Source organism: Eptesicus fuscus, chromosome 9, assembly GCF_027574615.1.
Source record: "Eptesicus fuscus isolate TK198812 chromosome 9, DD_ASM_mEF_20220401, whole genome shotgun sequence".
Lineage (NCBI taxonomy): Eukaryota > Metazoa > Chordata > Mammalia > Chiroptera > Vespertilionidae > Eptesicus > Eptesicus fuscus.
Window position 1 is genome coordinate 31,187,128 of NC_072481.1, and position 27,893 is coordinate 31,215,020.

Consider the following 27,893-nt stretch of genomic DNA (forward strand, 5'->3'; position numbering starts at 1 on the left):
ACACGCCGCCTTGCCAGAGATCCTTCCCTGAGCCCCGCAGGCTTGATGGCCCCTCCTGGTGGTCAATATGGATGTCGATGGTCGATGGTCGGGTTTTAGAGTTACTTGTTGAGGAACCGTTTCTGATTTTTCTTTGTCCCCGGGCTCAGCAACGGGTCAGGTAGAGCACAGCTCAGGGAATGCCTCTGAGGGTTCCCCTTCTGCCCATGGGAACCCACGATGGCTCGACTTGGCCAAAGAGGGCACCTGGTTCCTTCCCCCGCGTTGGGGAGAGGAGAGCCATCGGGGAGGCATGAGGAAGGCTGCAGAGAGGGAGGGAGGATGGCAAGGATGGAGTCAGGACTCATCCTCCTTCAGACATCCCCCCACACTCGCCCTCTCTGCAGAGGCTGTGCAGGGTGCAGGGGGCTTACATGAGGTCCCAGCCCGGAGAGGCTAGCAGGGGAAACAATGACCACAAAGTGTGGCCAGGCCCATGGGAGAGGAAGGCCTCTGACCCAGCCCGTGGGTGGGTAGATCAGGGAAGGCTTCCTATACTCCTCACCGAAGTATATGTGTGACCTACTAGGTGAAGAAAGGAGTTGAGAGTATATGCTCCCAACAGTTCTCTTCCCCCCTCCTCCTTTATCGAGCACAACAGAGAACTACACCCCCTCCTACATTAAGGAATCATTTATGATGACAGGACGGACTTAAGTCAGAAATAAGACGGTCTCTGCATCTAGCCCCTCGTGGAACTGGACTACTGGGACAGCGGTCTCCTTTCCGGCCCCACCCAATGCCCTTCTGACATCCCAACACAGCATTTCAATAGGAAAGTTGGACGCCCGGCACAGCCGTGCCGCTCAGGCAGCAGGTCAGGCAGGCACCAGGCGTGGCTGGCAGTGTCCACCCTGCACTGCGGAGCTGAAGCACAGATGCTGCCCCTTCCCAACTGCGCTACCTTGGGCAAGCCACCTCCTTCTCTGATTCTCAGCTTCCTTCCCTGTAAAACAAAGCGAATAGTCTCCGTCTCTCCAGATCGCTGTGAGGTCCGTGGGCTAATTTAGGTATGCTCCTGACATGCAGCAGAAGCTCAGTGAGAGGTCGATACTGCCCTCGGAAAGGGACCTGCAGAAGGTCCAGGGCAGAGACTGTGTCTCATTCACTCCTGGGCAGCACCTGGCACATAGTAAATGCTCAGTAAATCTTTGCTGAGTGACAAATGAACAAACAAATGAACCTAGACCAGCTTCCCAAGAATCCGTAAACCCTCAAAGAGACGCAGGTTTGAATCCTGGCCCTGCAGCTTCCCAGCCGGTGGCCTTGGGCAAGTGACCCTGGCCAAGGTTCCGTTTCCTGCAGACATATGACTGCAGCCTCCTGGAGGAGCTGTTTTGGGGTGTCAGTGAGGGGTGGCTGGGTACACTACCAAGTCCTGTGCCAGGGGAGCCCCTGTGACCAGCCCTGGGCCTGCTCAGGTACTCTCAGGGTGTCCCAGACCTGCCTGGGCCGCTTCTGTCCCACCTGAGCCTCCTGGCTGTAGGACTCATGGAGGAGTGACCACAGGCTATCAGCCAAGGTCCGCTGTGATGGGAGTCCTGGCTGCCAGACAGTCCAGAGAAGGCCAGGGTGAGGCAGCTGTGCAGCAAGGACTACAGTTAGCACACAGCCTCCCCATCACAGCAACTCACTCTTTCTCTGCTGTAGGTACTGCTGCAACCCCCCCTCCTACCCCCATTTCACAGAAGGGGACACTAAGGCTCAGATGGGGAGAGTAATTTGCCCTGCTCACATCTGTGAGGTGTAGGACCACACAGTGGATATGGAATTCACAACTAGGTTTGAGAGTTCCCTGGCTGCAAGAGTTTCTAACTCATCCAGATTCTGGAACCATTTCTTAGGTCAACCGAGTCAAGTCAAGCTTCTCGGCCAAGATTCAGGCTTCTGTGATGGGGCTCTGGCCACTGCCTTCCATCCTCATCCCTTGCCATCGCCTCCCCATGCGCTGTAAGCGCCAACCATAGGAGGCTGCTCTGTCCCTAGGCACACCTGCACGGCAAGCCTCTGGCCTTTTCACATGCCTTTCCTGCTGCTGAAATACACCTCCCCGTTCAACTCCTGCTCGTCTTCTCAGAGTCAGATCAAAAGCAAGCAGACAAAAACAGGAAAAGTTACAAGTGTTGGTGAGGATGTAGAGAAATAAGAACATTTGTGCATGGTTGGTGGGAATGTAAAATGGTGCAGCTCCATGGAAAATAGTATAGCAGTTCTTCAAAAAATTAAACTTACAATTACTATATGACCAAGCAATTCCACTTCTGGGTATATACCCAAGAGGATTGAAAGCAGGTCTCAAATAGATATTTGTACATGCATTGTACCCAATAGTCAAGAGACAGAAGCCACTCTCTTGGGGTGAATGGATGAATGGATAAACAAAATGGGTAATGTACATACAAAGAAATATTCAGCCTTAAAAAGAAGGAAATTCTGAAGTATGCTACAAGATGGAAGAACACTGACATTATTCTAAGTGAAATAAGCCAGACACAAAAGGGAAAATATTATATTACTAGAGGCCCAGTGCACAAAATTCGTGCACGGGTAGCGTCCCTAGCAGCTGCTGGCTGCCAGCCAGGGCCTGCCTTCATTCTGTGCCACCCTCTGGTGGTCAGCGCACGTTATAGCAAGCGATCGAACTCCCAGGTGGGTCGAACTCCCAAGGGGATACTTTGCATATTAGGCTTTTATATATATAGATTCCACTCATACGAGGCAGCTGAAGTAGTCAAGTATATTGAGACAGCAGTAGAATGGTGGTTACCAGGGACTAGAGAAGGGGGGAGTGGGAATTATTGTTTAATGGGCACAGAGTTACAGTTTGAGAAGATGAAAACACTCTAGAAATGGGTGGTGGTGACGGTTGCACAACAATGTGAATATACTTAATGCTACTGAACTGTATACTTAAAAATGGTAACATGGTAAATTTTATGTTAAGTATATATTACCACAATCAAATATTTTTAAAAAGCCAAACACTCTGGAATCCATTCCTTGTCCTTCCAAGAAGGTCAGAGCCCACATTTCATCTCATGATCACCAGAAAAGTATTAAATTTTAGCCCTGGCTGGTGTGTCTAAATGGTTAGAGTGTCAGTCCACACACCAAAGGGTTGCAGGTCCCAGCCAAGGGCATGTACGTGGGTTGCAGGTTTGATCCCTGGACCTGGTCAGGGTGCGTGCAGGAGTCAACCAATTGATGTGTATCTTTCACATCGATGTTTCTCTCTCTCCCTTCTTCCCTCCCTCCTTCCCTTCCACTCTCTCTTAAAAAAATCAATGAAAAAAAATACCCCTAGATGAGGATTAACCAAAAAATTATTAAATTAAAATTACAGGTTCCAGACTGTTGTTTTAATCTACTTTTTGTTTTTTATTGTTCAAGTCAAATATTTTTTTCCCAGGTTTACTAATTGGCTCCATTTCTCCTCTTGAAGATGCTGCTCTGTTTTTCGAAAGGTTGAAGCAACAGGGTCTCAGGAGCCCGGCCTCGGTGAAAAGGGACAGGCTTGGCGCAAAAGCCAAGCGCTGGAGGACAGACAGCCTTGCAGCAGGGATGGTGGTGACGGCCCAGCCTTCAGGAGGGTAGGGAGCCCACCCCCGCCTTACAAGGCCACCGGTGGAGTGCCGGATGGGCTGGGACCAAGGGTAAGGAGTGGGAGCTGGCAGTTATCCAGAGTGACACTTACCAGGTCTACCCATGAGATCTACCCTGCCCCTGGGGGCAGGGAAGTCACCCTCATGTCAGATGAGGGAAGTGCGCAGTGTGAGATGATGCAGGTCGCACAATAGCAATGGAGAACCAGCATCCGAGCCAGCACATGGAGCCCCTTCGTCTTTGCAGTGGGGCCAGCTGCGGGCGGAGAAGGCAGGGAAATCCCAGTGGCGCAGCCTGGTAAATAAGGCCAGAGGAGGAGCGGGAGGGAGGTGGCAGGCTCTGTGCAGAGGAAGAACACTGCGGAACTAAGGTGGCGATGGGACAGCAGCAGAGGTGAGCGGCCGGTGCGGGTAGCTGGAAGGGCCGGTCCGGACTCTCCCAGTCAGCGAGCTCACTCAGGGAGGGTGGAGCAGTGCCCACGGAGGAAGAGCCTGGCTGGGTTCCAGGCCTGGTTGAGCGCGACTCAGTTCTGTGACCTGGGCATGTCCCTTTCCTCCTGAGCCTCCGTCTCTTCCGCACAGAGAGTGAAAACACGCCTTTGCCATGCACCGGGCTTTGCGCGCCCGCATTTGGCAATGCACCTGTTTGTCTGGCACACCTGGTTGTGCACCTGAGTGGTGAAAGCGGAAACACCCACAGGGACCTACCCACCGGCGGGAGGCGCCCCGGGACCCGGAGGTGGCCGCGCCCTGCGCCGCCGAGCGCTGACCTTCAGCTCCCCGCGCCAGGCTGGCTCGCGGGGCGCCCAATCCACTGCCTTCCGCAGCCTCCGGGGCAAGGGCCGGGCCCGGGGAGCAGCGGGACAGACATGGCGGACCCCGAGGCCGTGGCCGAGGACCTGGACGCCCTCATCGACGACCTGGACTACCTCCCGGGCCACTTCCACCTGGAGATGCAGCTGAACTTTGAGCCGCGCTCGCCGGCCTCTCTGCGCGCCCGGGACCTGAAGCTGCAGCGGGAAGGCCTGCGGCAGGAGCTGGGGCTGGCGGCCGCCCCGCGGCGCTCGGCGGTGCGCCACCTGCTGGGCACCTTTGCCTTCTACCTGGAGGAGCTGGACGAGGCCCGCGAGAGCTTCCTGCAGGTGGCCCGTGAGGATCCGGGCAACCTCAACGCCTGGGCCAATCTGGCGCACGTGTACGGGCGGCTGGGGCAGGAGGGAGAGGAAGAGGCTTGCGCCGGGAGACTGGCCGGCCTCATGGGCCTGGCGGCCGATGCCGACTCCGAGGCGGACAGGGACGCCCACGTCCGCGCCGCGCGCTGCCTGGCGGAGCAGGGCTATGCCCATGGCTTCGACGTGGGCTGCGCCAGCCCAGAGGAGCGCGCGCGGGTGCTGGCGGCGGGCATCACGCTCTACGACAAGGCGCTGAGCTACGGGCAGCAGGTGGGTGACTCCTCCCCAGGCTGGGAGGGCTGAGGTTGTGGTCCCCAAGGTCTGTAAGGCTGTTCCCGCAACCCCCTAGACAACCCTGGCCTTTTGGCTTCCAGAGAACCTTTCCATGTCCCTCTCCTCTCCAGCATCCCCCGTGGGGCCCAGGCCAACTCTGGAGCTTTTCTCTGCTGGGCTAGGGATGGGCCCTCTTCCTAGTGGGGCAGCCTGCCGTAGATTTTTATTCTGGCAACACCACAAACTCCACTTGACTAACTCATCCCTCTCATCCTGCCCCTCCCAGCAAGTAACTGTCCACGTGTCTGTGCACACCCACCCAAGGAAAAGGCACCAGGGACACCGCGCCAGACACTTGGGCAGCATTCTTACCTCCTGTCTCCCCTTCACCCCCATCCCCATCCATTCAGACCTCAAATCCTGTCCATTCCGCCTCCTCCTATCTCTGAGGTCTGCCAGCTCCTCTCCAACCTCCCTCCGACAGCCCAGCCTCCATCAGTCCCTGCCTGAACCAGTCCATCATCCGGCCTGGGTTCCTGCCCTCTGGTCTGACCCTCTGCCTCGTCCTCCACCTGCGGCCGGTTCATGTTCTCAGTCTTGCTACCCATGCTCCTCAGCTGCTAACAACCGCCAGCGACTCCCACTGCCTGGCAGACAAGTCCAAGGCTCTGCGGTGGGCATGGGGGGCCCTGTGTGATCGCAGCCCCCCTTTGCCACGTCCCCCTCCCAGCCAGGCTTTTCCTGTGGTCTACTTCCTCTTGTCCCCCCGAGCCAGGTCTCCTTACACCCACTTTGTCACTCTCTTGGCCTCTTTCCGAGGTGCCTTTCTGCTTACCTTTGCCTGGAAGGTTCTCCACAGTTTCGGACATCCCTCCACTTACTTCTCCAGTCTGGGTCAGGTGCCTCCCTGGGCTCCCATAGCACTGCTCACGCCGTCCATTTACAAGTCTGTCTCCCCAGCTCAACCTTGAGGTCTTTGAGAGTGAGGACATTTGCCCGGCTTACCGCCGTACGTACACCCAATATCTGGTACACAGCGGACTCACTAACTGTATCTTGAATGAATATAGGTGCAGCATAGGGCCTGGCACTAAATAGACAAATACTAGGTATACTAGTTACCTATTGCTGCATAACGAATACCCTCCGAAACTTAGCAGCTTAAAGCAATAAGCATGTATTATCGCAGGGTTTGGTGGCTCAGCTGGTGCCTCTGGGCTGTGGTCTCATCTGAAGGTTTGCTGGCTCTCCTTCCAAGCTCGTTCCGATGGCTGTTGACAGGATTCAGTTCCTCACTGGCTGCAGCCAGAGGCCTCCCTCAAATCCTTGCCATGTGGGCAGCCATCATTTTTACTACATTCTGTTCAGTAGAAGCGAGTCGGTAGGTCTAGTCCACACTGAAAGGAGGGGATTCCATGGGGCACGAATATCAGGAGGTAGGGATCACTGGGTGCCATCTCAGAGGCAACCTGCTTTGGATGACCGGCGAGTAGAGGCCTTGTCCTCCTTCCTACAGAAGAGGGAACCTCAGTTCGGAGAGGTATCGTGATTTTTCTGTGAAGGCACAGCACAGGCAGAGTTGAACTGATAACAATGACATTTTATTATGGTTTAGATTTGTGATATCTAAATAACAACACACCTTCACACAGGGCTCCACTCACAAAGCCTCTGCACATCCTCTTAGAGCCTTTTCCACCAAAGCTCTTGGCTTCAGAGAGGAATTGTGGAGTCCAGACCTCAGGGGGTGCAGGGTGGAGCACAGGGGTTTAACTTGAGGAGCAGTACAGGGTAGAGATGAAGACGGTACTCAGTCAGGGGGTCCGGTCCAAATCTTAGCTCCCCCATGCTCTCTCTCCTCCAGTCCGTCCTTAGCATCACTGACTTCTGTTTCCCTCTGTAAAATGGGGACACTAATGGTACTGATGTCCTTGGCTTCCTCATCTGCTAAATGGGGACATTCTCATCTGGTTGATGCCATAGCTAAGAGCTGATATTTGGAAAGCACCTGGAATAGAGCCTGCACGGAGACGGCAGGATCACAGACAACCCCTGCCTCTCCAGGCCTGAGGGGGTCACCTCCACCCCACACTGGGTGCAGCTGAGGCCACGCGTGGGGCCAACAGGGGCCCAGGTCTCCTGTTTTAAAGCCCGAGGCCCTGAATGACAGCTGTCCCCAGTGGGAAGGCATGGCCAGCATGTCTGTGTTGAGTGTGGTCTCGGCAGCAGAGTGGGGCCTACGCCCTGGGCTGTGGTTTCCCGTCTGTGAAAGGGGGACAGGGAGGGGGTAAGGTGGTCTCCAAGGTCCCCTCCTGCTCTCCGGAAGGGGCTCCTGGGGAAGGATTCCTGGAGGAGGGGGGCAGGAAGGCAGAGGTTTGGGGGTAGGGATGGAATGGAGGCTGGCTCCTCCCTCCCTGGTGGGGCCACCTACCTAGTGAGGGACCTCCCAGAGGAGAGAGTGTGGAGCAGGGCACTGCCCAGTGGCCCGGGGAGAGAGCTGATTGCATAGGTGGGAGGTGGCCACCAGCCTGTGTGCTGTGTCCTCAGGCCTGGCCCAGCCGCTGCTCCCCAGGTCTGGACAGAGGGGCTGTGGTCAGTTCCCCCCAACAAATCCTAAGAGAAAGTTGGGAATTTGGAGCTCCCATTTCATCATCCGGGGATCAGAAGAGCTCGTGCTTGTAAAGTCGCTGGCACAGAGTAGGTGCTCAAGAAATAGCTGCAATCAGCATAATGACGATGACTTCATTGTAGTCAGGGGAAGGGGGCTCGGGTCTGAGCCCCCAGCTCTCATTATTTTGCTGTCACTTTCGTCTCTGGCCTCAGTGTCTGCTCCGTGAACATTAAACAATAGTGATCTCGGTTCACTGATTATCCGATTGAATCGTGAGCTGACAGGTGCATAAACCGGTCAATTCTGGGCATGTCTGAGAGGCATGCCCTCAGCATCTTCACATGTACTGAGCACCTGCTGCATGCCAGGCCCTGTCTTTAAGCAGCTCATGGACCAAGGGAGGAGGTGTTTCTTCATTAACTAGGCTTGCCTGGACCCCTCCTCTGGGAGCAGGAGCCAAAGGGCAAGTACCTACGACTGGCTGAGGTCACAGGCATCAGGACGTGGCCTGGGCCAGGTGACAGTCATCTCCGAGTGCTGTACACCGAAGACCACACTTTCTGAACCAAAAATAGGCCCCCAGGTTGACAAGGGACGTGTACTCGGGGGACATGGGACCAATGTCGAGTCAGCAGTGCCCTGAGAGTCGGGGTCCTGGGGCCGGAGGGGGAGTGCCTGCGTCTGGAGGAGGAGCACTCCCTCTGGGCTCCAGTGGCTGAGGGCCGCTGGGAACAGGCAGGAGCGGGCTGACTGGCAGGAAGGAGGTGAGGGCACGCCCAGCAGAGGGCCCTGGGGGGAAGGGGACCTGCAGAGCCCCAGGGCTTTGGGGATACCCAAATGGGAGCAGGGGAGGAGGCCCAGAAAGGGGCAGCCAGAAGCTTCAGGGGGAGGAGCACAGGACGGCCCTGACTGCTCAGCGCCCTGGAATCTGGGTCCCACCCTCCTCTTTGCCCCGGTTCCTCCTCCTCCCCTTGAACCTACTTGCCAGCGAGTCTAAACTACTTACCCTTCTCCGAACACGAGGTGCTGTTTCATCCCTCCCTGCGCAGCTAGGTGCCCTCTGCGTAGAAGGCAGACTCCACCCATAAAGACCCAGCTCAAACATCACCCCTCCTCCCCCCGAAGGCTCCCTTCCTCCCACACACAGCTCTGCACAGTGATATTCATGAAGATCTGTGGGTGCCTTCCGGGCTTGGTCCTAGGCCGTCCTCACAAGAACCCCGATCCCATTTTACAGATCTGGGAACTGAGGCACAGCCAGGCTAGGTAACTTCTACCAGGACACTGTCAGTGGCAGTTGAATCCACCTCACTCTGCCTGACTCCAAAGCCTCTGCTCTTTCTGGAGAAGTCAGAGAAGTGGGGGTGGGGGGGTAGGGGGGGTGATGAGTGCCGTGCAGATGGCTGGCGGGTCGTGAGCGTGACCCCTTGAAAACCACTGGGAATCTAGGGTGGAGGAAGTGTCGAGGGAGAAAAGGTGGGTTTCCATGTATCATTAGGGGGGTCTGGAAGGATGAGGGCAGAGATGAAGTCAGAGTTGGGGCCCGGGGAGGAGGAGATGGGACCGCAGAGCAGCAGTTGTGGGACCCAGTTGAGAGGGTCGCCCCCAACAGCAGCTCCGCTGGGTGAGCAGCTGGTGGTCTGACCCACCGGGGCTGCAGCTCCGAGGGACGCCCTCCTAATGGGGTGGGGCTGTCCCAGGCAGGAGGAGCCCCTGCCGTTCAAAGGATGAAGAGCAGCTGAAGAACCAATGAACAGCTGCTCGTCTGCTAATAAAATTACAAGAGAAAACATCACAAAAGCTAATAATTTGGCCCATAATCCAAAAATAAGCCAAGTGTGTGTGTGGGGGGGGGGGGGGCAAGTGTTTATGACTTCCTTTCCCAGCTCTTCATTCCCTTTCCTCTTTCTCAAGTTACAAAAATATGATCAGGCAGATTGCTTTTATCTGTCATTCCTCCCCTCCTCCCATCCCCCTACACACACACACACACACACACACACACACACAGTCACACACACACAGTCACAGATGGATTCTTGGGGGCAAATCTCAAGGTTGAGTGGGTGTTAAGAATATTTTGGAATTAGACAGACCAAGTTAAAATTCTGTCTCCATCAGCAAATCATGTCACCTCTCTAAGCCTCAGTTTCCTTATCTGCAAAATGGGATTCTAACATCTGTCTCACAGGGTTGCTGTGCGGGTGAAGTGAGAGAACATGAGAGGCTCCAGGCAGGATGCAGATCGCATTAGGAGCCCAGCCCGTCTCCCTGCACCCTCTGGCCCCACAGCACTTTGCTGTCACTGAGAGCAGAGCTATTCCCAGCCTCTGGCTTATCTCCAAGGGATCTGCCCCCTGGAGGGGGAACCCTGTGTCTCCCTCTATCTTCCCCCACCAACTACTGTCTAGCACAGAGCTGGACACCCAGAAGGAGTTTGTGACGGCTGTTACATTTAATGTAGTTGAATAACTGAATTTTAAGTCTTAAAATCCCTATTTTTATAAATAAGTTTTTTTGTAAATAAGATGACTCAAACTCATAATTCTTAAAGAAGTAATATCCCCGTCCCAAGCTCACTCAGCTACTGGAGTTTCTTCCCTTTCCCCGTGGGTTACACATGCACACGTGCAGGGCTGCCGGTTCTCCGCCCCTGCACCCGGCTCAGGGCAGGCCCGCCCCGCAGTGGGTGCCCGCCGCCCAGCCTGTGCCCAGGCACGGAGCTCAGAAGGTTACATTCACTTGATTTTTATTCAGACCTCACAGACACTCTGCCAGCTGAGTACTGTGATTCCCCACTGTACCAAGGCTCAGGGATGGAAGTAACTTGCCCAAGGTGACCCCATTGTACCAGATTTCACCTGGCCAGCAGGGGCGGGTGGGGAGGCAGGCAGTGCTGGCAGGCTGGCCTCACAAACAAAGGTGTGGACATTCCCATCGCCACACCCAGCGGGTGGGGACCTAGCAGGAAGGCCAAGGACACAGCCAGTCAGCAACCCCGAGGTCCCCAGCACACACACACACACACACACACACACACACACACACACACACACAACCTTCTGCCCCTCTCTCTACTTCAGTCTTCCTTTCTCACTCTCCCCTCGTCCCCCAACATCAGAGCTGCCCCAAAGGTACTGACGCTCTTTGCAGGACAGATGCAGGTGTGACCTCGGTCAGTGTGTGCGTCTGCAGGCTGCAGGGGAGTCCGTGTCTTCCTCTGTGAACTGGGGACAGTGGTACCAGCCCAGTGGGTATAGAAGGAGGGGTACAGCTGGGGTCGCAGAGGGAAGGCCCAGCCCCAGTGAGCATCGAGGGACGCAGGCGGCTTGTTCTCATCCCCTGATGGGGCTGCCAGGAGGACACACGAGAGCCACACACTCTGCTTCTTAGTGAGCCCCGTTCCCTCTCTGCTTCCTCCTGCCCTTCCTGTGGCCTCCCTCATCCTGGCCCAGAACCCGCCTTGGACAAAGAACAACGATACTAGAGAAGAGCCCCACTTGGGGTCAGGAGCCAGGATATGGGTACCCGCCCCAGCCCTGCCCTGGCAGTAGGCAAGTCATCTCGCCTCCTTGGGCCTCTGTTTCCTCCTCTGTTGAATGAGGGGCTGGACTAAGGTATGGGTAGGTGATTTCAGGGACAGGAAGGGCTTTGAGAGGCACAGAAGTGGGGGAAGGAATGAACCTCCTGGCAGAAGAAAATGCATGAACACACAGAAGGAGGTGGGAAACCTCAGCTTAGGAAATGTGGGGACAGTATTTTGAGGGCTTAAGAGTTGGTCTCCAACTTTTGAGCTCATGGGCAGGTTTCTCCTCCCACGCTGCTTACAAACACGCATGTGTGCGTGCACACACACACACACACACACACATTAGCATATTCTGAGTTTGCTGCTGGCTTCTCTCCCTGCTTACCTGGCAAAGTTTGGGAACTGAGTCTCCCCTCCTCATTGATACAGGACCCAGGGCCAAAGCCTTTAGCATCATCTGGCCCAACTGCCTCTTTTACAGGAGAAACGATAAAGTTATTTAAGGGTGCACACAGCACTATGGGACCTATGGGAGGAGCTGAGAAAACGCAGGCATCACTACCGAGGGCAAGGGACTTCTTAGACCCACCCAGCCTCTACTGGTGCCAGAGCTGGATTTGGACCCAGGACTAGACAGGATCCCTTTTCTCTGGGGACAGTGGAATAGAGAGAGAAGTGGCTCAAGGCAGTCCTGCAAGTCTGGGGGACCAGTGCAAAGCACTGGTGACCCACAGGGCCTGGGTTTGCAGGACAGACCTGGGTAGGACCAGAAAGGGTGACAACAGGGAGCTGCAGATCGGACCTTAAGATTCACACAGAAACCTCCCGGGAACACAAGACAGGGATGCACAAGTGACTTACTTCCATGGCATAGCATCCATCCTTCAAATCCCCTCCACCCGGTCCCACTGACCACCACCAACACACCTGTGGCTCAGGCAGGCCAAGTGGACCATCCCAGTTTGTAAAAGCGGAAGCTGAGGCCCAGGCTGAGCCAGTAGCTTTTCTAGGCAGGAGTGGCCTCCAGTCCCCTCCCTCTGTTTACTCCCCGCACCCACTGAAGAGGAGAGACCCCTGCTCTGCCTTCCTGTGCATGCCCCGCAGGTGGCAGGGAAGACCCAGGTGGGGAGGGGGCGGGGCTCGGTGTGCAGATCAGGGAGGCTGCTCTGTGTCATCACAGAGGACTTTCCGGTTGTGCAGGAAGAACATATTCCCGAGTCCTGCCACCTTGCTGTGACTTTTCTTTCCGCAGTGTCAGCTTTAACAGGGTTGGCTTGATGAGGTGGAAAGAACAGGGACATTGGAGGGAGGCAGGTCTGAACTGGATCCTGACACTTCTGCCCTGTCCCGGGCTGTGGGGCTGGGCTGGTCCATGGCTTTTTCTCAGCCGCTGCTTCCTCACCTGTAAAAGGAGGAGGATGCATTGCACCTCGGGCTGCTGTGGGGATCCAGGGCCACGATGCGCCGAATGCCCGGTGGATAGTCCACGCTCAAGAAACGTTCATTCCCTTTCCTGCTCATTGCCCCTTCCCTGAGAGAAAATGAGTCAGCTGTCAAGAACTAACTGGCAAATGTAGAGTACAGCAGTCAGCAGGGGCAAAGTTCAAAGTGCAAGGCGAATATTTTCCTTAAGAACCAACAAGGTCCCTATATAGCCTATTCAGATGCCCACAGAATCATAAACCACGTGTAGACTAAAAGATCTTCTATTGAGATCCTTTAAAATAGCCTAGCCCAGTGGTAAGCAAACTGCGGCTCGAGAGCCACATGCAGCTCGAAAGTCGTGGTTTGCCGCTCTGTTTACTAATGAGTTTGCCGATCACTGGCCAACCCCTGCATTTCCTTCTTTGGAGGGCCACCTTTCAAAGTCAATAGAATGGCTAACATCCATCCTTGTACCCCTGAGTTAACACAGACCTGCTCTGTAATAGCTTATCCTCTGCAGGTTCTACCACCCCACCCACCTTTGTCACTTACCCATCACACTGCAGGACCTTCAGGCTTTCCTGAGGATTACAACTTCTGATCCTTTGGCTCATTTTCAAAAGACCCACCAGCCAGCCTGTTCTCACTGGGCTCCCCGCAGTGCCGTACAGGTTTCCCCACGAGGGCCTGTTAAAACATGGGTTGCTGGGCCCCACCCCCCAGAGTCTCTGATTTCATGAGTCAGGAATCTGCACTTCTATCAAATTCCCAGGTGATGCTGCTGCTGTGGGTCCCGGGATCACACTCTGAGAACCACTAGTCTAGGGTAGTTGGGTGCAGGGACTCGGGGGCTAAGCTGCTGAGTTCCTAGCTCTGCTACCTTCTATCGGGGCCACTCTGCACCACAGCTGCTTCATCTATAAAATCAGGATAATGACAGTCTCTCCCTCGTAGGTGAGTCTGGAGAGGGCGGGAAGCGTTAACACATGCAGACTGTGTGCCGGGTACATGGCAAGTGCTCCATAAAACGTGCTTTTATCCTCATAGCAAAAAAAAAAAAAAAAAAAGCACCATTCCTAGGTTTCAGTCCAGGCTTTCATACTGGCCGCGTGACTTTAAGGACATCATCTTGCCTCCATGTTCCCATCTGTACTAGGAGGGTAGTGATAACCCACTTTACATTCCACACAGGGCGTTCTGAGGATCGAGTGGAATCTGTGTGCGTGCACTTTTTAAACGATAAGCATTGTATGACCACTTGCAGCTAGGTGTTATGGGAAAAACGTTAACTTGAAGACCTGGCCTGAATACCAGGTTATTTAAATACTAGCATCTCTGCCTCTTTGAGGCTCGGTTTCCCCATCTCTAAAATGAGGGACTTAATAGTGAGAGCCTCCGAGAAGCTGGGAAATGTCCTGCGAACCCCTCTCCTGAGCTCTATTCCTCACTCTCACCTTCAGTTCGTACCAGGGTCTAAGGATTTCAAATCAGGCTCAGTGCTGGCACCTGCACCTTGCCCAGTCCCCTCCCACAGATCTGCCCCGAGGAGCAGCCACATTTGAGAGCCCTCCAGCTTGAAGCCTGGGCTGACTCACACATTGGCCAGCCCCCTCTTACAGGCCCCAGAAGCCCCAGCTCAGGATAAGGCTGTAACAGGAGAACGGGTGAGCCGTCCTGCCCAGATCCCACGCCAGGCAGGCCCTCAGTGAACACCCTTCTGGCAGAGGTCTTTGCAGCCCCTCCCAGGCTGCCTGCAAACATCTTGCCTCTGGGAGCCATCAACTCTGGAAGTGAATTCCTTGCAGCGTAAGAGGTTTCACAGCAACTTTATTCTCCGGGAGAGAGGTAGAACAGCCCTTCCCTCCTCCAGGAGGGAGGGAGCAGTCAGAGGCCTGTTTAATTTAATTTAACGCAAGATGGCTTGCCAGGTTGCCCCTGGTAACAGCTTCAGCTGCTGCTTCAGTTACAACCAGAAGAATTTTTAAAGAGACAGCCCATTTCAGGGCCAGAATTGCACAGCAGAGTGAATGGCATCCACCAGCTTCATCACGGAGCTAGATTAAACCTCAGGCACAACAAAGTTTCAGATCAGATCCATTTAAACAATTAACTCCATTCCGTATCTTCCACCCCAAAAGCCGGAATCTAAGAAGGGACTGTTTTTGTGATGTCATACAGATGTCACTCATCTAGCTACTTTTCTGAAAATCAGTTTCAGTCTTCTAGTTGAAGGGGAAGGAGCGTCAACTGAGTTGTCCCTGCAATTCAGGCATACTGCCACCAGGTGGTAGTATTGCTTGCTTAGTTCGAACCATAGCCAGGCTCTTGAATTACTCAAGCATATCAGAGTGGTGGGGAAACCACTGGGTTTTTAACCCCTGATACTAACTTCTGTGTGACCTTTGGTAAGTTGCTTCACCTCTGTGGTCTCAGTGTCCCCAAGATATAATAAGGAGGTTGATCAAAATAATTGAGTGTTGTGGACAAGGCTTGAGGCTAGGACTATGAAGGCATGAGTTACACCCCTAACTCCATTCAGCTTTAACCCAAACCAGGAGAAAGGGAGCAAACATGAATGGAGCAAGTACTCCAGGCTAGGCGCTGCTGCACATGCCTATGAAGTTGGTATTATTATCCTCCTTTGCAGATAAGGACACAGCCCGAGGTGTAACTCTTCAGCCCAGTGCCAGCCACGGGCCACCTGGCCTCTGCTCTTGGTGTTACAGCCCCCACGTCTACTACCCCTGCTCTCGCTTGTGGCCACACCTCCTTATAAGGAGCCTGAGACGGGGAGCAGGACTATCATGACTCAGTTTGGCCAACCTCAAAGTGGGCCTGGGGTCAGAGGTCATGAGATCATACCTTCCAGCAGCCAGGGAGCTTAAGGCACACATGCCTTCAATCTTTCCATGGTCAGGACCAGATCTTCAGCCAGCTTGGCCGACAGTAGTTGTCCCATGAATCCGAGGTCCCGTCCCGCATCCCAGGTCCTCTGCAGCTGCAGCAGGGAAGGTTACCCAGCAGCTGACCTCAGCTGTGGCTTTGGCCAGTGTTCCCCCCTGAGCTCTCAAGGATGCCCTTTAACACTGGAGACCTGCTTCTCTCCCCTCCGGACAGCCTGTTCCAGCTAAAGCCCCCTACACATATCCCCTCATACAGAACAGGATTACTCTCCAAGGTGAATGTAAAAGCACATTGGACCTTGGCACTCCCCAGCTCTAACCCCTTCTGTGGCTCCCTGCTGCCCTGTGGGAGAGCTCCAGGTCCTAAGCCTGGCACGCAGGGGCTCCTCCTGGTGTAGCCCGGCTGGCACATCACCACCACCACCACCACCACCCCCGCCCCTTCCAGCCACCCGGGGCTGCATGCAGAGCCCCCAACACACCATGCTCACTCATCTCAGCCTTTGCACACAATGTCCCCTCCGTCTGGAATGCCTCCTTACATCATATCCACTGGGTTGGTTCCTACTTGTCCTTGGGAACCCTGCTCTAGCTCGCCCTCCTCTGGAAGCCTTGGGGGTACCCCTGGATCTTGTAGGGTACCTCCTCCCATACCCCTGGTGTTCCTTTACTCTGTGTCTTTGGTTCTGACTTTCCTGCCAGACCAGGAACTCCTAAAGGCAGGACCTGCCTCTTGCCTCTCCTATCCCCATGGCCCAGCCTGGGCCACACAGGAAGATACTTGGGGAGGAGTGGCTGAGAAATGCACGTAGTGGGGCCTCCTCTTGGTAGTCTGTCTTGGTTCACTCACTGGGATCTGACTCACAGGCTCCCTTCCTCTCTTCCTCCCTCCAAGCTCATCCATGGCCTCCCCGGAGCAGCTGCAACGTAACTTGTGAGCTTTAGCTCCCCCACACCACACCTCACACGCCATGCTCCGGCTCACCAGGCTGCCCACACACCTCCATGCTGAGCCCTCCAGCGGATGCCTTGTCCCCCACCCCACCCTCTGAAATACCACTGCCATTCAAGACCCACCCACAGCCCATCCTCTGCTAGACTTTGTCTCCATCCTGCATCCCTCTCCGGGCCTCGGTCACACTCCGCCTTGTACTATAGTTATTGGCAACCTGGGGTGGTGAGGGAAGCATGGGCTTCGGAGACTAACAAAGGGGTCCAAATCCCAGCTCTGACATCGCACGCTGTGTGAACGTGAGCAAGTCACTTCACCTCTCTGAGCCTTAATATGTTCCTCTGTAAAATGGGATGACACCCAGGTGTTGTGAGATTGGAATCATCGTTATAGGATCCTGGCACGTGGCAGGCACTCCACATCCGCACGCTGTGTTACTTACGCCTGGGTCTGTTTCCCGGCCAGGCTGCCAGCCCATTTGGGCCAGGGTGCGGCTCCCTTTCAGTTCCACATCCCCACCACACCCAACACTGGGCCTCACACCACGGATGCCCAGGAATGCTGGCTGCACGGAATGCATTCACCCCAGCTGCTAGGAGCCGGGAGGTGGGGGGTTGGGGGGGAGGGATGATGGGGTCTGAGCTGAGGAAGCCACAGTGGGGTGGGGGTGAGTGCAGGATGGAGCCTGGAGCTCATCGACAGGAGATGAATGCAGAGGGAGGGGCTGGAGCCTGAGCGGAGCTGCTGATATGCACTGGGGGTTTTATTGGTTTTCATTAAAATTCCTTCCCGAGGCAGGAACAGCTACTCCCATAAATAACAGCATAAATATTTTATCTGGTGCCCAAGTCGGTCTAAATGCACGGCAAGGTTGGCAAGAATAACGATGGGAGGTGGTTCAGGGGGGTCCTGGGCCTCAGCTGAGCTCACTGAGCATGCCCAAAGGGGCTTTCTCAGGAAGGTGGGAGCTGAGGGGGGTGCCAAGGAGGAGAGCGGGTGGACGGCGGGGAGAGGTGACCAGTGGAGTGTGGGCCCCTGGGTGGGGGGATGCAGAGTGCGGTTGGGGGCCAAGGAGGGGAGCTGAGCTTGCAGAGCAGGACAGGAGGGGAGGGACTGTATCCCGCCGGGGCTCTGTGCTGGGCTCCTCGTGCAGGGCATTCACACAGGTCATCTCGTCAAATCCTCTGTGGCCAGAGGCGGGAAGTGACTTGCCCAAGGTCATCCGGCCAGTCAGTGGCAGAGCCAGGACTAGATCAAGAATGTTTAAGGCCAAAGCCCTTGTACGACTGGCTGCGTCTCGGGGTTCAGGGGAAATGTGGGGATCTAGGAACAGTAGCCCGAGCACTTCAATAACAGCAGCACCGGCCATTCTCTGCTTCCCCAGATCCCCATGGAGGAGAAAAGGGGCTGGTACTTCACCATGGCAACGCTTTTCATCAGGTCAGGCTGGGAAGGGGGCACGGGATGGGAGGGGCGGGGGGGGAGGTGTGGCCTGGAGCCCAGGGGAGAAGTGGCTGAGCCCATCTGCATGGCAAGGGTTCCCCAAGCCCCGCTCCCTGCCAGTGGCCAGGGAAAGGGAGGACTTACAGCACACGGGGGACAGCTGGAGGGGGTACCAACCAGCTGCATCCTTTCCTCGGCCACAGGCTAGATGGCATCTTCCTGGAGCTGGGCAGAGAGGAGCAGAAGAGGCTGCCCGCCTTCAACCGCACACTGGCCCTGCTCCGCCAAGTCCTCAAGTCCTCGGACCCCCACCACCAAGGTAGGGCTCAGGGAGGGTGGAGAGCAGCCTCTCTCTGTCCTTCCTCCCCCCCTCGCCCCCGCCAGCACTGCCTCCCTTTTTTGGACCCTGTTTCTCTCCCTCACCCTCTGTCTCATATATTCACTTGTTCATCTTGAGAGCTCACTCACCTTGCACAGGTGAATACACCAATCACAAATCACTGCACCCGCACGTGTTCAGGTGTGTGTCTCGGGCCTAACGTGGGGAAACAGCTTCTAGCTCAGCCTCTCGGCCCACCTTCTGGCTGGGAACGGAGGCTGTGCTGGAGAGCAGTGCAGGCATTGCCACGGGGCCACGGGGCTGGAACAGGGGCCAGAACTTCCGAGCTGCAGCCGGAGAGGCTGTGCACCTTCAGGGTCCCCTGAGGGATGCAGTAAAGACAGGTTAGCACCACCGTGCGCTCATCCATTCACTCACGCGTCCCCTCTCCCCACCTTTGTTTCCTTCGGTGGGTCCCTGAGTGGCCCTCCGGCATTTCATGCCACTGACCCTTCTCTTCTTGGGAGCCGACACCTGGGTGCAGCTGGTCCCCTCCCTCCTCGTGGCTCCTCTCCCTCTCCCCTCCCTGATGCCTCCTAGAGACCCTTCTCCCCTCCGCCCCCCAGCCCTGGCCTGGTGCTACCTCGGGATGCTGCTGGAGAGGACGCACACCTTCTCCACCACCCCCATGGGCGTCCACGACTGCGGGTACTCAGGCACCGACCCCCTGGACTGCTTTGGCAAGGTAGGTGCCCCCAGCCACACCCACTCTCCAAACTGGGACGGAGCCTACCACCCCATCCTCCTCTTCTGGAACCCACTGCTTCTCTGGGCGTCACCCCCACTTTCACCTCCCACTGTGTGCCCACCCAGGAAGTGCCCTCCCTCCAGGCCTCTCTCTCCATCCCAAACAAAACAGAAGTGCTCCCTTATCATCGATCCTCTTGGCCGAAGAACCAGGCCCTCCCCACACCCGGTCTGGCCCGAGCCTGTGTCCAGCTTTGTCTCCTATGCTCCTCACCATTTCCCAGATACACCCTCAGGCTTTTCCTCTAGGGAAAACTAATGGTCAGCAAACTCATTAGTCAACAGAGCCAAATATCAACAGTACAACGATTGAAATTTCTTTTGAGAGCCGAAAACCGACTTCTGCGCATGGGCCACGAAGTTTCAATCGCACTGTACATGCGTGCCTGCACGTGGTATTTTGTGGAAGAGCCACACTCAAGGGGTCAAAGAGCCGCATGTGGCTCGCGAGCCGCAGTTTGCCGACCACTGCTCTAGGGCCTTGGTTCGCGTTGTCCCTCCCACCTCCAGTGGCCTAGGCAGGGGTCCTCAAACTTTTTAAACAGGGGGCCAGTTCACTGTCCCTCAGACCGTTGGAGGGCCGGACTATAGTTTAAAAAAAACTATGAACAAATTCCTATGCACACTGCACATATCTTATTTTGAAGTAAAAAAACAAAACAGCAAAAACACCCGCATGTGGCCCGCGGGCCGTAGTTTGAGGACGCCTGGTAGTGGAAAGAGGGTGGGTTTAGCCAGGGTCTAGTGCCGGCTGTGTCCACAGGCTGTGTGACCCTAAGGCAAGTCACTTCCATCTCTGAGCCTCCTTATCTGTTTACTATGTGGCCTGCCTGCCTTCTAGGTGATTGAGAAACTCAAAGGAGCTGACAAAACTGTTCATTATACACTGTAAAGTGCTGTGCAAGCCTTATTCTTGGCACCTTGTGTATGTGGCAGTTCCTACGCTCAGCTCAGTTTTGAAGCCTTCCCCGGAGGCCGGCCCTGTGATACCACTCACCTGGGCACGGCACACAGCACTGTGCCCTGCAAGGGCGCGTCCCTGTTGTTCGATGGTGGGTGATGAGCAGTTTCTTGATGAGAGGTCTTAGGACAGAGCATTAGCACTGGCTCGTGAGTGTTCTGCGAGTTATGTCCAATTTAACAAAAACACGGCCTTCACTCCTCCTTGAGCACCTACTCTGTGCTGGGGCAACGAGATGCACAGCAGGGCCCCGGCCCTGCAGGAACTCACCCTCTCGGGGGCCGCCGTCAGGAACAACAGGGGCTCAGTGCTGTGGCCGAGCTAGAAACACTGCACTGGGTACAGGGAGGGAGAAGCTGGCTCTGGCCCCTCCCCACCTGCCCTGAGAAACTGGGGAAGAGCACACTGGCTGTGTCTTGAGGAAAAGGGGTTTGCTTGGGGTCTGGAGAGGCTCATTGGACATGACCCAGGAACATGGCAGAGAGCACGGCAGCCAGTCCAGCTCTCGAGAGTTAAGTGGCAATGAGCTGTACCCCAAGTGTTGGGCTCCAGGAGAAGACTGAGCTTCCCGGCAGGTGGATATGGGCAATAAGCATGGCGACGACCGGACTCTGTCCAGAGTTGGGGTTCCTGAAGATCAGGCACTATTTAGCTAGTTCTTGCAGACAAACAGACAAATTGTTTGCTCTTACCCTCCTCCCTTTACCCACCCAGGCCATCGAGATTGCCAAGGACCAACCCCCGATCCTGAATCGCCTGGCCAAAATCTTCCACTTCCTAGGAAAGCAGGATATGGCCATTGGCACCTGCAACATGGCCCTGGATAGCCTACGCGATCCGGAGCTCAACTGGCAGGCGTACTGCACAAGGGCCAAGGTGAGTCACCCTTTAGCTCCACCTCCTCCTACCTCGGGAGTCAGACAACAGGGGCCACGGGCCAACACCCTGTTGCCGGAGCTCAGAGATAATGAGGCCTTCATGGTAGAAAGGAGCTTAGGAGTCACGAGGCACACGGTTTAGGTTCGGTACAGTTGTTGAGTGAAAGAATAAAGGACCCCTCCCCCTACCCACCCACCCACCCACTGCAGGCATCCGTTCCACAATAACCTACGTGGCCAGTGGCCTGCAGCCTCTTCTTGACTGGTACCCAGTGCAGTCAGACTGTCCTGGTTGAAATCTGACATCTCCACTCATCACTCTGGGACTGGTGGTGAGACGACTAAATGGGATAACATCCAATGCACCATGCCTGGAGCATGGGGGGTGCTGGTGAAAGGCAGTAGGGTAGATTAGGGGTAGCCTAAGGTAGTAAATCAGAGCTCTCCCCAGTGACCTCGACCCATCACCGTGCTCAGATTTTAATAGCACTTATCACGTGAAATGGCGCTGTTTACTTGTTCACGATCATCTTCCTTCTAGAATGTTAAGTTCTACCAGGGCAGGGGGCTCATCTGTCTTATCACCATTGCACCCCCACTGCCTAGCACAGGGCCTGGCATATGGTGGGCACTCAATACATATATGTTGAATGAATAAGTGAATGAATGAAGGGCTCTTCATCATTGTACAGACGGGGAAACTAAGACTCAGAAGGGGGAGTGGCTAGCCCAGGTTGGCACGGCATTAAAACCTAGAACTCCTGGGTCCCAACCTCCGGGGCTTTCTGATACACCACAGAAGCTCCCCGAGTTGCTGTTGAGAAGGAGACTGGCTTCATTTAGGGCAGAAAGGAGGGCAGAGGGTCCTTGCTTGGAGCATCTTTCCTGAGCTGACTCTCTGTGGGCAGGTCCACATCAGAGCCTACCTTCACGACCTGGAGCGGGTCAAGATGGGGCTCGGAGGCATGCCTGACAGGAACCACCTGGCCTGCGCCAAGGCAGACCTCGAGGAAGTGGTCAAGGTATGCCCAGGCCTCAAGACCTACCTGGACATCGGCCAGGTAAGGCAGCTTCTTGGCTTGCTGATCAGTCAATGGCTTACTAAGAACCTGTTTACTTTCTGCCAGGCCAGGCCTGGGATCCTAGGACACAGGGAGTAATAGGGGGCATCGCCCTACCTGATAACAGTACCCACCTCCTACGGGTGAGGATTAAATGCACGGACATCGTTTAGAACAGGGCCCAGTTCTTTCTAAGCACTCAGGAAGTGTGCACAGGGAATAGTTACCAAAAGGTGACAAGATCATATTTTATATATGAGGAAACTGAGGCCCTAGCTGGTTTGGCTCAGTGGATAGAGCGTCCGCCTGCGAACTGAAGGGTCCCAGGTTCGATTCCAGTCAAGGGCACACGCCCAGGTTGTGGGCTCGGTCCCCAGTGGGGGGTTTGCAGGAGGCAGCTGATCAATGATTCTCTCTCATCATGGATGTTTCTATCTCTCCCTCTTCCTTCCACTCTGAAATCTATAAATAAATTAAAAAAAGAAAAGAAAACTGAGGCCCACAAGTTGCCTTGCTCAAGGTTATGTGGCCAAGAGTGGTAGGGTTGGAACTGGAATCAGAACACTGTCTCTCCTTTTCCAGGGAAGGGGGACCAAAATTTGCGGTGAATAATTGTGGAAGCGGGGAGCAGCCAGGGCGAGTGGGGGTGTTGGTGGGGGTGGGGGTTTGAAAGGCTCACCCTGGCCACCCCACCGCAGGTCTACTACTACATGGGCGTGGACGCGATGCAGGAGCTGCTGGCAGTGGATGAGGCGGCGCTGAACCAGGCGCTGGTCTTCCTGGCCAAGGCGGGCGAGTTGGAGCTGGGCGCCACGCTGCCTGAGCTGCAGCTGCTGCGGGGCAAGTGCCTCCGCATCAAGGGCGAGGAGGCCAACGCGGCGGCCTGCTTCAAACGCGTGGTGGAGCTGGACGACGCGGGCTGCAGCCACCCCGAGGGCTTCGGCTGCCTGCTCGAGGCGCTGCTGGCGCAGTGGAGCCAGGCGCAGCTGAGCGACGGCGAGCTGGGCCGCGAGGTGGACGCGTGGCTGCACCGCGCCCAGGGCAAGTACCCGGCGGCGCGCCTGCGGCAGGAGCTGCAGCGCGTGTGGCGCGGGCACACGGGCGAGATGCTGGGGCTGGCGCGGGCCCTGGTGACCCAGGGGCGACCGGCGCTGGTGCGGCTGCTCTTCGAGACCATGGAACGCGACGGTGAGGGCGCCGCCGGGGCACCTCGGGGCCGCCGGGCCTTCTCCGTCTGAGGCCACGCCCTCGAGGCCCTGCCCACAGCTGATTGGACCAAGTCTGGGCCCTGCTTGAACAGAGCCAATCAGATTCTCTCTCAGGAACTGGACTGGGGCCTCGGAGACTGCCGGGCAGTTTGACTTTGCCCCTGGAGGTAGGACCTGGTTCAGGAGACCGCCAACTGAAGGACAGAATTGGGCAGATGTGCCGAGAAAATAGGGTGGCTGCGAGTTTCCTAGGAGATACAGAAGAAAACTGTCTCTGTTTTGTGGGGTTTCTAGTTCGCGGTACAACCCCTGAGGCCTCAGTGCCAGTCTTTGGATTCCCGTGAGCAACACTCTGTCCTCATAATGAAGCCCCTAGTCGAGTGTAGTGGGTCTCCGGGGTCCTGCAGCCAGAAAAGCCGTGGCTGGAGCAGAGCGCCAAGCTGCACCGTGAGCAGTAAAGGGGCAGGGCCGAGGTCTACACCCGGGTGCTCAGGGCTCTCCTACCTGGCTAGCAGTCTTCCAGCAGGCCTCATCCCTGCACAGAGTGGTCTGCAAGGCTCCCAGACAAGGAATAAAGCCCACCAATAGCGCCTGTGCTTGACTTCCTGTTCTGAGAACCCAGGGACCCACCCATCAGGAAATGCCACCCAGTCTTGGGCCTTCCGCAAGAGAATGAAGAATGTCTTAGAATTTTACACTCTTGGAATTGTAGACGTAGAATCTTAGATGTGCGATTTTATTGTCAAAGACTTAGACTCTGATTGCCACCAAATCTTAGAATGGCCGACCTGGATTTTTGTGGACCTACCTACAAGAACGGCTTACCCTAAAATTCCAGATTAAGTTCTTACCAGACCCCAGGAAAGCTAGTTGTACATAACTGCAATGGCAAGACCCCCCCATAATGGTTTGTGATTTGTTTTGCATTTGTTCCTTTCTTTAAAGCAGGGATGGGGAACGGCTGGCTCGCGGGCCATATAAGGCCCAAGAAATCATTTGGTCTGGCCCTGCCAAGCATTAGGGCTGAGTTAATTAATGATTGACCAAATACAGCAGGCTAATTTTTAAGTTGATAATTTTGTATGGCCTGCGAATGATGTTATAAACATCTAAATGGCCCTTGGCAGAAAAAAAGGTTCCCCACCCCTGCTAAAAAGTTATACCCACTGCTTCCCTCGTATCTCTGACCCCCAGATGTTAACCAGGGGTAGGCCAGCCCCTACATTGCTTCTCATGTCTCCAGTGGCAGATGGAGAACAGACTGAGAGGTGCAGCCCTGTCCACTCCTCCCCGTCCCTTCTCCACCCATGATGGAACACCATCTTTCTTCTCCTGCTTCCTCAGACAGGCAAACTGAACCCAAGGCAGTTTGCTGGCACAGTTGGGAACTTGGTGCAGTTTGTCTGCTTCCCCAGGCTTCCCTGTTTGTTTCCTTCCCTGTTTTCCTGTCCCCAAGGTAATGCATTTCTTCGCCCATGGCCTCCTCCTCCTGTCAAACTTTTTCAATAAACTTCCTTTCTGGTCATCTCTTTCACACCAGTCATATGAACGACTAACTAGTGTAGCTTCTCTCAGGGTGTCTGCATATTGACCAAAAGCCAAAAAGAGATGGGAAACCCCATTTCCAGGACAGATCCTGTGGGCTCGGCACTTCATACATGTAGTTCTCTCAACAGCCCGGGGGAGCAGCATTCTAATCCTCACGTTACAGATGAGGACACGGAGATACTGACCCAGGTCTCGGGTAAGTATAGGAAGAGCCAGAATGTGGACCAGACCTGCCCAGTTCGGTGCTGCCTCCTAGAACATAGCTCTTCCTGGGAGATGTGTCATCTATGTCTAGAGTTGTGTCTGTGATCACCAACTCTAACTGTCCCTTTGTCCCAAACCTTGCTCCAGTGCCTGGTCTCTCTGTTCCCAAACTGCTTTCCCTCTGTGACCTTGTACATCCTCTTCCTCCACTGGCTTTTTCCCTGTGATTTCTATCCCAAGTTCTAGGCTCAAAGATGCCTCCTCCAGAAGTCTTACCAAACCCTCCCAGCTCTCATCAGTCACTCCGTTTTATGCACAGAGAGCTCTCGGGGTGTTGTGTCCCACTGCGTGGCGTTTATTCCTTCTCCTCGGGTCGTAACTGTGTCAGTATGCCTGTTGTCCACCCTGCCCCAACTCTGGATTCTTTCCAGCAGGAACTATAACTGATTCAGGCCCTGCGCTGAGCTTGGCACACGAGACAGGCTCGGTTTGGGTGGTGGGACTGAGGAAACTCACAGCAGTGATGTAACTACCTCAGTTGCAAACAGGTGACTCCATCACCAGGTCCCCAGGGCTGAGGCTGGGGCCAGGTCTGCAGCCCAAGGACCTCTGAGGCCCAGAATTCAACCAGAAAGCATGGGCTTTCTTTCCTCTTCCTCTCCAGCCTCAGGCCAGTTATCCAATTCTGCCACTGGGAAACGGAGACAAGAAAGCAGGGACTTGGCCAAGGTCAAGCCACGAACCGATGACAGATTCAGACTTGAGCCCCACTTCCAGACTTGTGGGCCAGTGTTCTCTGCCCTTTCGGGGCTGCCTCCTTTGCCAAGCTTACGTCTATCAAGTCTAAGAGGACAACCGGCCTTCCATTCCTTCACTCAACTAGCACGTACCGAGCACTGGTCGAGTGCCAAGCATAGTGCCAAGCTCTGGGCTCCAGTGGAGAACAAAACAGACCTGCCCTTACCTTCAGGGAGCTCACAGGCTGGACCCTGCCCAGCAGGTTACGCATGGCCTGGTGGGCTGCAGTGGAGACTAACAGAAAGCTCTGGAAGATTTTAGCTGGCAGAGCTGGCTACCCTCCCCTCCACACCAGTCATACGCATCCTGTATTAGTGGCCTCTCCCCAGCCCAGTGGGGAGGAGAGTAGGGCTGTCCCTGGGCCTCGGGACCTGGTCCTTGGCCACCCCTCTCCAGCAAGCCCCTGCTGAAGCCAGACCTTGTGCCCCCAGGACTGCGACTCTGGCCGGTTGGGGGAGGCTAGTGAGTGGCTGATCTTTATTTAATTACAATTTTGAGCCTTGCAAACACCCCTGCCCACTGGGCAGCTGGGAGAACAACTGCCTGTCACACAACTGAAGCAGCAGGAGCTCCTTAGGGGAGCACGGCAGAGCAAAAGCCTTAATGACCCCGTAATGGGAGTAATGAAGATAAATCACGCCTCGTGCTGCCTGCCCACTCCTTCCTCTGCGTCTAGCACCAACCTCAGGCGGCTCGAAACGCCCGTGTAGCCAGTGGGAGCCAGGCCTGGTGAAGGAAAGCAGGTGAGATTTTTCAGTTGCAGGTTTCCAGAATCTCGGAGTTGGAGAGAACCTTAGTCATCGCCTCTTCCAGCTTCTCCATCGAAAGCAGGACTCCTTGCCCGGCTGGTGTGGCTCAGTGGTTGAGTGTTGACCTATAAACCAGGAGTTCACTGTTCGATTCCCGGTCAGGGCACGTCCCGGGGTTACAAGCTTGATCCCAGTGTGGGGCGTGCAAGGAGGCAGCCGATCAAGGATTCTCTCTCATCCTTGATGTTTCTATCTCTCTCTCCCTCTCCCTTCCTTCCTGAAATCAATAAAAATATATTTTAAAAAGATAAAGCAGGACTCCTCTCACAGTGATTGTTCTGAAAGGAGGGCCTAAACCATGTGCACACTCCGGCAGACAGGCAGCTCGCCACCTCTTTTTTTTTTTTTTTTTTTTTTTTTTTTTGGTGTGCCACAGAATTTTATTTTTTATTTTTATTTTTTTTAATTTCTTTATTGATTAAGGTGTCACATATTTGTCCTCATCCCCCCATTCCCATCCCCCCCCTCCCCACGCATGCCCCAACCCCCTGTTGAACTTAACCGTTGGATAGGCTCATATGCATGCACACAAGTAGCTCGCCACCTCTTGAAGGAACCAATCCATTTTCCAACGGGTCTATCTTTTGAGTTCGTCCTTCTGTTAGTTGAAATCCTCTTTTCTGTAGTTTCTATCTTCTGATTCAAGTCCAGCTGCTGAGGCCACACGGAACAGACCCTAATTAAGCATGGTGACCTGAACAAGTTACTTACGTCTGGCCCCGTCCTCTCTTTCTGTTGTGGTACCTGTTGCAGTGTTTGAGTTGTTCAGAAGGTGGCTGGCTCCTCCGCCGACGGCCGGGCCCGGCTCCGACCTGGCTTCCAGCGGCGGGCGCCCAGCCTGGGGCCTGCACACAGGGGTGCCAGCATATGCCAGCAGAACAGAACAGGGCTCTCTCGGCCCTAATCCGGCCCCAAGGGAGCAGCGCCGTGTGGACGATGGTGGCCGGATGCCAAACGAAGTGAAATATCTCCTTTTCTCAGGCTGTTAACTTTTTCTTGTTTAAGGGAAGGGAAGGTAAGACGTTTAGCACTTTACAACTCAGCAGTGAAATGGGCAGGCGGAAAGCGACCCCCAGCCTGGCGGCATGCTTCCATGAGAAACCCGCCCTGGCTCTGTGGGGCTGAAGTCACTGGCCAGGCCACGCCCTAGTCCACCTGCCCCGGGCACCTTCCGGCCTCCCAGGTCTGCTTGGAAGGCGAGCTCTCTGATTTTGAGGAGGAGAGGGATGTTCTTGGCAAGCAGTGGTGAGAAAGAACTGTGGAGCTGCGGAAAGCTCCAGCTGGCCTCTAGGTGGCCACAAAAGAACAATTTGACGGAGCGGGGAAGTTTCCCACAGGGAGGACAAAGAAA

At 55.2% G+C, this 27,893-nt stretch overlaps 1 protein-coding gene across 1 annotated transcript; it reads left to right on the forward strand.

Moving 5' to 3' along the window:
* Positions 1–4,411: 4,411 nt before the first annotated feature.
* Positions 4,412–26,788, forward strand: TTC22 (tetratricopeptide repeat domain 22). Its single transcript, XM_054721261.1, has 7 exons — positions 4,412–5,083; positions 17,891–17,946; positions 18,153–18,268; positions 18,895–19,013; positions 20,751–20,912; positions 21,823–21,975; positions 22,674–26,788. The coding sequence occupies exons 1-7, from the start codon at positions 4,511–4,513 to the stop codon at positions 23,211–23,213; spliced, it is 1,719 nt and encodes a 572-aa protein (XP_054577236.1). The 5' UTR covers positions 4,412–4,510; the 3' UTR covers positions 23,214–26,788.
* The last annotated feature ends 1,105 nt before the right edge of the window (positions 26,789–27,893 follow it).